Genomic DNA, 10257 nt, shown 5'->3' on the forward strand with positions numbered 1-10257 from the left:
ATTATATACCAGTAGGCTCGATTGTAGTAGTTGGCATCTGATCCAACTACAGATGGAGCTCCCGTCCAGCCCCCTTCATCTCCAGGGTTGCCTTTGACCTGGCCTCCAGTCTGGAACAAATACCTCTGGGTCTCCTGGTTTTCGATGAAGTACTTGCCATCGCCTTGAGGAATTATATTCCAGTAGGCTAGATTGTTATAGTTGTCATCTGATCCAACCACTGGTGGAGATTTCGTCCAGCCCCCTTCATTACCTCGGTTGCCTGTAATATTGTTTCCAGTCTGAAACAGGTAACGCTCAGTCTCGACGTTTTCAATGAAATATCTTCCTTCGGCGATATCGGCTTGGTGCCCTGGTGATCGATAATTCGAAGAAAAGAGGAAAGGTGTAAATAATGATGATGGGAACACTTGACCAACCCTTTTATAACGATCAGCTATTTCTAGAGACACCTCACAGTCGTGGCTGGAGGGTAAAATACCATCCCAATAGCCATCAAGATAATGAAAACCAGTTATCACCAATGCGATTTCGTTGTCTAGTGCTCTTTGAGTACCCGCTTATAAAAGGTCTTGGCAAGGGGCAACCACAAGTATCCGAAGTTTGAACTTTTTATGTGCTCCATAATATCTTACTCTGGGAGCGGTCTCCTTCGATCTTCCAAGAAAAATCGGGAAGATCGAAAAGGCCTATTTTTTCATGGTAGTCATTAAAGGCTAAATTATGGTGATTGACTTGGGGAGAAATCGTTTTCTTCAATGTTTAGAGCTACCACATCACTTTTGGAATTTGAATAAATACAAACCTTAGAACTAGTATTAAGTTCTATCTTTTAGCGAAACGGGACTATTGCTTAAGGTTTTTCGTCGTATGGACGCAAATATGTCTTTTCTTGACTTCTTGACAAAGACCTTTTTTTGATATCAAGGCATTTTTACGATTAGAAGGATGCTGAGACCTTTTTATCGGCTCTATTTTACGGACATTGCCAGTTGCTTTTTAGCTGCCGTAAGTGTACGTGTATTGTTCAAGAAGTCACACGCATTAAATGATCAACAAAGAAACGGAGGTGTGTATTTTTTGTGTTGACTTTGTTTGCGTTTAAGATATTCTTGGGAAGCCACGTAAGCAGTTTCTACTTTCAGGGATATTGTCATGAAGTGTGCGTGTGCAGAATTCGCTCGATAACGAATAGAACTTCGATTTTGTGGCCGCGGAAATGTCTCATATTAGCGCAGTGATGAGAGCACTAGCACTCTTCTGTGCCACGTCGTTTCTCGGCTCTCTACTCAGCTCCAAGACGTTTTTCACCGGGTCGGGGTTTTCCACCTTCCTAAGAAACCAACATCGATTTGTTTTGAGTTAATTTGCTTACTATAGTGTCTCCAACAAGTATCCTAGCAATAGCTACATCCATTTCAGCGCATTGTTCACGGAGGTCGAAGGCGTTGGTTTATTTAAATGACGCAAAATAAATGACTTAGCAAACTCAGCCTTCCATGACAGCAGTGCCCAATTAAATCCTCCAACCCTTTTGGTCTTGTTTTGTTTTAATTTGCATCAGCAGGCTTAGCATTCGAATTCACGATGCTTGAGGTGGCTCTAGCCTCGATCTCATCAGTCTTTGGCTCGGTGACTTGATTCGTGTGGGAGTTAAATTAAGCACATTTCTCCCGCGGTGTATTGAAATGCTAGCTTAGAAAGTATGCAGCAGGACCGGACAGTATATAAAAGCAGGCCCGGACTGGAACCCAGAATAAGAAACCTTCAATATAAAAGCAAATATATAATGCTAGGCAATAATTTCAATGTCAAGTTAAAAATGAAGAAACGTCGTGGTCAAATTCCAACTTATTGCCTTTGACGGAGCTTCGTTGTAAAACCTTACACTGAAGGTAAAACTACGTTGCTGCTCTCTAGCTCAAAGTATAGTCATCGCAAGATTCGTCACATTGTAAATCCAATCAAGTGATTGTTTCGTACTAATGAAAAATTGTTCTTCCCCTAGGCCTGGTCAAAACTAAAATGTTTACGTTTAATTTAATTTAATTTAATTTATTTTTATTTGGTTCAAGCAAAGCCTTATCTCGCACGGGCCTGTGATACACTTTTATACAGTCAAGTCATGTTTATATCTATTCAAGCAAGCTAAATGATAGCTCGATTATTTTGTCCGAATTTGTTGAAAAACGTACATGATTCGATTTACATGTCAGTAGGTGATCAGTTTCCTACTACCATTTATTTTTGGTTGTATGTTAATGTTTTGAGTTGTATTTTGTTTGTATTTCTGTTGCCAAATGGAAAGGAAAGGAGGGGGGTAGAGATCATAGCACAGGTTATGATAGATGGACGTGAGACGACGTTTAGGCCCTGATTACATGGCGAATTTCAGCCCGGTTAGCCTGGGTGAGGTTTTATCCCGGGTTTTGAAAGAAATCCTCTTGAGTTGCTTCACGCTACAGTAACCGGCCGGAGATAAGCGCCAGCCTAATAGGCCTTCTAGGCTCGTAGCAGACTTTACCTACCTTTACCTCTTTTGCTTTTGTGCTTGTCAGCATTGTGATTTGCGATAATTTGCAAGTCTGTTTTTGTATCTCATGATGTTTAGATTTTCAATTACAAATTCTGTTTTGATTGTCCGCTTAACCTCATGATTCTATAAATAGTTCCCCCTGAAGTCAAAATAGATACGTTTCTCAGGAACCAGACAAAGAAGGCTTCTAATTCAGTTAAATATTACAACAAAGCAAGTTTCTTGGCTAAAAAGTACGTTGTTTTACTCTGAAAACGACGAACGATTAACATTCTTTCCCGTAGTTCATTCAGTTGACTGAAGGTTATCATGTGCACCTTTGTGGTTGCCTAGCACGTGATCAATTTCTTCCTTTTGACAAAACATCATGACCTTTCCGTTTATTCATAAAAGTCAGAGACCGCAGAACTTTTCGTGTTTTTACGATCGATTGTCATTAATCTTTCGATGACAATTCGATTCAGAGTTATATATAAAAACTATGTTATTATATTTTCTTCATCTGTCCTTTGGCTTGTCTTTCACTGTTAACTCCTGGCTTTTACGGTACTTTTTGGTGCAAACGTAAAGCCAAACAATGTTTTGACCTGGCATCAGATTAGACTGAAAAGAAGAGGAATTATGAAGCCGAAACAACATCTTCAGTCCTTCCTTAGTGTGTGCAATAAACGTTTGCTTAGTGCAACTGCAAGACATGCATGACATGCAGGAAAACGTCCGTCAGAGCAATTTGCAGTTACTTTTTAGCAGACTATTTATTAAAAGAAGAAACGAGCGTATTTTACCCAAGAGCGTGTTTTGTTATCTTTAAACTGAATGTATTACCAAAGCTTAAAAAAACTAAAAGACCTCACAATGGGAAAGGACATTACAAAATAATTAAACGTGTGAACGAGTGAGCCAAATGGCCTCTGCTGGCACAACGTCTGGGTGGCCCCTCAAATGGTCTTAATGACCCCCCACTTGAGAAAAATAACTGGAACGCTGCAGTTCAATACCACCTAGTTCAGTTCCTTCTGTTTTTGTGTAACACGTTCCACAGGCAACCCAGTGTATGCTTCAGGGAGCGTCTAGTTCAGTGCAGTCTTCGATTTGCCGATTTGTCGTCTGTCTTATATAATTGAAATACTTTCTTGTGGCCTGCATGTGACTTATAACAATACAGGATACCAGCTCTCTTATGACATTGGCTATTATAAAAAGACCCGCGAAAACCGCCGTGGGAGGTGCTTCTAAAAATAAAAAGATACGAGACATGGTTGACTCAGAGGGTCAGTACGGAAGATGGAAGCTCCGGGTAATGGGCTCCGGGCGGACGATTACAAGTGTAAGACGATTGTAAGTGGCTTCAATTTGGACGTCGAATGTTTCAAATGAGTGGTAAGGCAAACCTGGAGACTGAATTTTATGAGCGTTTGACTCTTCAAGGCGCTAAAACGCGGGCTAAACACGACGAGGAGATGAGCATTTGCTCTTCAACCCCACATTATGAAGTCCGAAGATTAACCGAATTGTGCAATTGGCGGAGTTCACTCTGGAAGTATTTAAAATCTTTGTCCATTCTTTGAAATGTTTAAGGAAAAAAACAGAAACGCGGCAGTTGTTTGGCGATAACAACACGTGAAACCTGTATTCGTATTGAAATTTAACCAAAGAATTGCGATACCTTAGCATCAAGTAAAGTGCAGAAAATTTTTTGGATAGTACAAGGTAAACTCGCTCAAGCCATGTCGAAATGACACAAATATTCTTTGTCAGCTGCTATTTGAGTTGTTATTCCTTAAAGATTTCAAAGGATCAACAAAGATTTTAAATACTTCCAAAGTGAACTCCGCCAATTCACCTTTTGAGCGTCAGCTTTCACGTGTAGTGTCATCGATGTAAACAAAGCTCGACAATTCGCCTAGTATCAGAAATCAAATGTGAGCAAACCCTATTAAACTCACGTCCCCCCGTAAGCTTAAATCCTGTCGAAATAGGACTGTAAAAACTATTAAGTCCCGCGCCAAATCCTAATAGTGTCTCCGTTGCATCATTTGAAAGTCCCACGCAAAAAAGAGACCGAAATTTTATGACTTTTATGTACATTTCACCACTCCGTTTCGAGCTTTGTTTACATTAAAAGTCACGTGACACTACTTGTGAAAGCTGATGCTCAAAAGGTGAATTGTAAAATGTAGTAAATCTTCGGACTCCACCAGACTAGATGTGCTGATCAGGGCCACATCATCAGTTACAAAAAAAAAAAAATAATAATAATAACAAAGTCATGGCGCAGGCGGGAAACACATGATGAGGCATTGCAACTCGTTCTGGGTAATTCAGCGAATTTGATCGCCTTCGACACCAGTAGGTCGAACAACTCTAGAAAACACACGACAACCGTACCAAGGAATCATTTCATTGGATACCGTCAAGATAGTTCATTGCCATTTCATCTTTTACTGAAAAATGTATAGGTTTTCTGGCAGACTAGTTTCTGTAATCGACATACGGAGGAAATACTAATTGGAATTTAGACAGTTGAAAATTGCCACGCGGTTGTAAATTTCAAAAACTACTGATGATGCGCGGCGATTGATCATGCGCAAAAAAAAGACAGGTTTGGCAAGTCGAAACTGGACTGACTCATCCATTTCTTTGGGTGAACGGCAAATCTTCCCGACTTATCTAGGAAGATCGAAGGAGACTGTGCTCGCAGGGTAGTATTGATCCGAACCGTGAGTTCAAAATGACTTTCACCTACTGTGTAGTATTAACACTACTAGCTCTAGTTGTACATAAATATTTCATGATTTTCGCTTCAATTTAATATATAGATTTAGCCAAGCCTAAAAGCAAAGCTCCCGGGTTGTTTATTCTTACTGGCTCTAGGATTGGTGAAAATAAAACGCTTCGGAATTGTCCGCGTTTTGGTTTTCCCGGATATTGCTTAATTATGTCATTTCTTTTCGCTGCCTAACTAGTCAATTCCACGGTTACTTTCACCCAAAAAAACCGACTGATCGCGTGAATCACAAAGGGATGAATGCGATATCGGTTTTTTCACCGAAATTTACTGTTAGGCAATTAATTTTTCTTGAATCGCAAGAGTTTTAAAAGAAAACAAGAAGATCCTCAGCAAGCGAACGGAAAAGGAAAGAAGCCATTTCAGAGTCGACTGTCAAAAGCCAGCGAATAGGAATCACGCTAAAATTAGAAATCACGGACGTAATATAGCTCGTGATGTGACAGATCGTCTTTGTCGGTTCAAGGTCAAACACGGAGTTTTATTGATGTACTTTATTCAACTTTATCTCTGAAAACGAGATCATTTACATTTTGATGTATTTTATTCAAACACGCCAGCTTGGCTTAGAACCAGAATCGGCTAGAAAGGACAAACTTCAAACTAGATCTCCAAAAAATTACCTGTACGTGCTCTAAACAAACTTCTGAAAACACAAGCTAACATAAGGGCAAAATTTGCTTGTCACTGTCAAGGCACATCGAAAAACAGTTGGGCAAACGGAGTGAAAAAACCTGTTGTTCCCTCGCATTTTAAAGCCAAACGAACCAGCAAACAGATCAATTATTTCTGTCCAAAGAGAGTACAGATGATTCTTATTTAATTCCAGTTGAGAATAAAAATTCAAGTTTCATTCCTGAACAAAGGGAAAAACGACTAAACCATAGAAGAAATAACAAACGGTTTAGTGTCCAAGAATATAATTTGTGTAGTAACTTCTTCCACCAAGTTTGAGCTATCACTGGTGTACCGTTTTGTCGTTGTCGTTCTCTTTCTATCTTCTGTCGTTTCTGTTCTTTTGTAATAGACCGTCCAGGCAACTTGCAACCTTAGTAGATTCAAAATTAAAAATCTCAAGATACGACTCATGCCAAAAATTGCAATTCAGAGCAAAAAGCAGCACTAAACAAATAAAAAATAAACACTCAGCTTTAAGTTTATATCCCTGCAATGCTTGACTTGAATAACTATACGTAGCCACCAGTGTGTCCTGACCACAGCTATATTATGTCAAACCTGGATTGAAACCAGCGAAAAATGCAAGAAAAAAATATTTTCCAAACCGTACCTGAACACGAAAGCATCGGCTGTCAAGATCTTTTGTTGACGTAGCATAGCCGTGTAGCCGCGTCGAGCCACAGAAAGAGCGCGAAAAATTAAGCTTTGTTTATGCTCAGGTGTGAGTGTCTGACCTGGCGTGAGCCTGAGATCCAGTTAAACAACCAGTCCCTGGTCAGCGCTGAATTTACAAAAAAAAAAAACAGCTGACTTCGGTGAACTCTAAGCTTGAGCCCGCGATATGGTCACGTGATACTAGTCAGTGGATACCTTGTTTTGACAGGTGTCAATTGACCATAACATTGATGTCCAATATCAAAGATGTATGCTGTAAACTAGCTAGAGTGTCAACTGGGGTATTGCCTCCTGGATGAGCTCTAAACGTGAGCCCGTGATATGGTTACGTGATACCGGTCACATTGGCATACATGGAGGGGTGGACGGACGTACGGTCGTACGGTCGTACGGTGACCAAAACCAAATTTTCTCGCATCGATGGGTTACCATATTTTCTTAACTATGGTGCTCCGCGAAGCTCTGCTATAAACTTGAATAATTAACTAAATCTTGTCGCCTGACTGTCGTCATAGGAAATGCACCAGCAATTATCGCTGTTCAGTGCAGCTGCTGATGAAAGCTTTGTTTGTGGTTAAGGTAATTCACTTGAAATTGTTTTACTATCAAACTTTTTTGGAAACTTGGCAAAATTAACATTCATGATATGAACATTAAAAAAATGCAATAAAAAAGTGGGGTCACCGTGCTTGTTTACGCGTCAGCAGGCTCTTACTGTTTTCGCGTTAAAAATTCGAATCACCTTCATACAGAATTAAGTCTTGGTTACTTCAGAGACACAAAATTTTATTCTGAAAATAAAGCTTCTTTTATTTACATAAGCAGTATTGCTTCATTTACGCCGTCTTTGATTCCTTGGTTGTGGGAATAGTGCACGTTTTGAGACAGTTCCGTGGTTACCTTGAAGTCGTCGCCTTGGGTAAAATATACCCAGAACGGAACAGTTTTCCAAAAAAGTTTTGTTCTACTATCAAACTTTTTTTCTTCTTTAAATATTTTCTTTATTAGACTGTTCTTAGCATATACCTGAAAAAAAAAAATCGGGGGTCACCGTCCTCGTTTGAGAGAAAAGGAGCATTTATTTCGCTATCGGGTTTAGTTTGAGCGAAATCTCTTACGTTTTGTATGCGCACGTGCTCATGTGCGTGCGCTAATGACGCAAAAATCGTGATCAGTAGGGATGCGCAATGCAAAACTAAGGATGCTTTGATGTAATTTCTTAGCTTTACAGCCTAAAATTCTTGCCGTAATAAAACAGTTGTTAGGGTTGTCCAATGCATACGGTTCTGTGACGCAGTGGGAGTACTTTAGAAACTATACTGAAACTGAACTTGACGGTTGAAGAGCTACACCGAGTCCATCTTGGGTATACATCTTAATAAAGAATTTTTGTTCGAAAACATTGGTGTTTTTACATGTGCATATGAGGCATCTTTTAGACAATTGAGGGTTAATGCGTTGATAAAACTAAGAATATTTATGAACATCTGCTAGGAATGATTAAAAATTATAAGTAACTTTCGAGCACTATTTCTAAATTTCAAGCACTTTTTCAAAAATGCGAGCACTATATGAGCACTTTTTGGTGATTTTTCCAGGACGTGCCTACGTAGGCGTCAATGAAATGAAAACGCACGAATCAGCTGAAAAAAAAAGTACAACAACGCCAAAGCAATGAAACCAGGTTTACTACATGATAATAAGAGAAATTTTGCACGTGGAAATTACCAAAATTAATGAAAAATGCACTCTGTCTCAGCCAATCATCATTTATGAATTTTGCCCTCTATGTCATAAACGTAGTTAATGGCAGATTTATATATATATATATATATATATATATATTTTTTTTTTTTTGCAGATACCTGTTTCGAAAGATTTTCCAGCGTACGCTGTTACACACGCGCACTCGTAGCTGTCATCCTCGTACTTTGCCAAGCAAGTTTTTCCATTCTTACAAGGTTCGTTCTGGCAAGGAGTCTTTAAAAAATAACACATCATTATGATTATCCCACTGTCGCTATTAAATTCACACTGTGAATTAGAGAAGATGCCTAGGATAATGACTTGACCTTTCCCAGTTCAGATTTTACATGCCTTTCTTGCCTGCAGAATTAACTTGCAGCAGTAATTTTGCGTTCTTAACTTACCTATTTTGAGAAGCTAGCTAGCGTAGATTTTTCGTACATATTAGCAGTTTCTTTTGTCATGCCAAATATATGTTTAATAATGCATGAGCCGACGTAGTTTGGGAAACATCTCTTTCACATTCTCAATTTATGCGTGATTTTTGCTCGATTTTATATCTATTTTGCAGTCAAGGGAAACAAAATCAATCCTATTCTTTCCAAGCATTTAAAATTGTGCTTAAAAATAAACTTTCTACAGAGCCGTCTCGTGTGCGCTAGTCCGTGAGCCTCTCGCTGTATTATATTTCAACGGTTCGGTTGGTTATCTAAATTTCAATCTAGTGCAGTATTTGTTGTGCTATAATTGTTTTCATGCTTGTTCCTTTCAATTAAGAAGAAAAATGGATCTCTTGCGTTACTCACCGTGATGCTGAAATGATGATGCTGCTAGCTGGCCACAAAGTTATGCGAATCGTTATATTTATCACTGGGTAGTAATTCGCATAAAGTCTTTTGCGTTGCAATGTCCCTCACCGCAACGACATTGAAAGAGAAACAAGAAGCGTGTCGTAAACAACTCAGTCCACAGCCTTCAAATGCATCTACCATAACTTGGATTAAAGGAGTAATGTTTAAGTAGTGAAAACTGTTCATCTCAAAGTTGGCAAACGATTGTCCTCCATCTCCAGCATCTCGCATCAGGCTTGCGGCGTTTGCTCCGTAACGTACATTTAAAAATAACCCAAGAATCAAAATGATCCTGACAGGAGGACACGAGTCGGTCGACATATTATAATCAGCCACCTTTCAACAGAATTGCTTCGTAGAGGAAAAACACACCCAGGGTGAGCTGACGGCATTAAATAATTAATAACAATGCATATATTTTTAATTAACAGATGTTCGACCATTTTCAGAAAAAAATACTTGATTTAAATGCAGATTATAACCACTACATGGAAGTTTTCGTCCCAATGACAAGTTGTTTTGCTTTCCCCAGCTACTTGAAAGAATGATGTCAAGATTTCCCACTGCTGAATCTTCATTTTGAAATCATTTATGTGAAATATAATTCCATGCCGGGCTAGAAAAAGTGATATTTCCTTGGATGAGTCAGCGCACTGCAAAAGGAGATGCAATCAATCATTTTTAACTATTAACTGACTATTACAGCACATGCTGTTTTAGGTAAATATAATTACAAAATTCCTTAAGAAATTCAGGAGGGTGTAAACCAATTCAAAAGTGGAATTTAGTTTACGTGGATATTACTGTAACTGACCCGATACAAATCTCAACTGTCTGAAAGTGCGGGGAGGGTTTGATAAGGTAGCGGGGAAAAACTGGGGTTTATGAATTGATAATGAATTGCTACAGAATACTGATAGACCTATTAATATTCTGTGTAAATGATACAGAATACTAATTTAGCTTTTAGTGTTCTGTTTAAA

At 38.9% G+C, this 10257-nt stretch overlaps 1 protein-coding gene across 1 annotated transcript in view; it reads right to left on the reverse strand.

The window, feature by feature from the left end:
• The window catches only part of LOC138005090 (uncharacterized), a 9776-nt gene extending 181 nt beyond the window's left edge, over positions 1 to 9595 (reverse strand). The window contains exons 1-3 of the mRNA XM_068851376.1: positions 9341 to 9595; positions 8543 to 8657; positions 1 to 352 (exon numbers count right to left, since the gene is read on the reverse strand). The exon at positions 1 to 352 is cut by the window's left edge and continues 181 nt beyond it. Coding sequence (XP_068707477.1) covers positions 1 to 352; positions 8543 to 8657; positions 9341 to 9595 — 722 coding nt within the window. The remainder of the gene's footprint in view (positions 353 to 8542; positions 8658 to 9340) is intronic.
• Between the last annotated feature and the right edge of the window lie 662 nt (positions 9596 to 10257).

This window comes from Montipora foliosa, chromosome 6 (assembly GCF_036669935.1).
Source record: "Montipora foliosa isolate CH-2021 chromosome 6, ASM3666993v2, whole genome shotgun sequence".
Lineage (NCBI taxonomy): Eukaryota > Metazoa > Cnidaria > Anthozoa > Scleractinia > Acroporidae > Montipora > Montipora foliosa.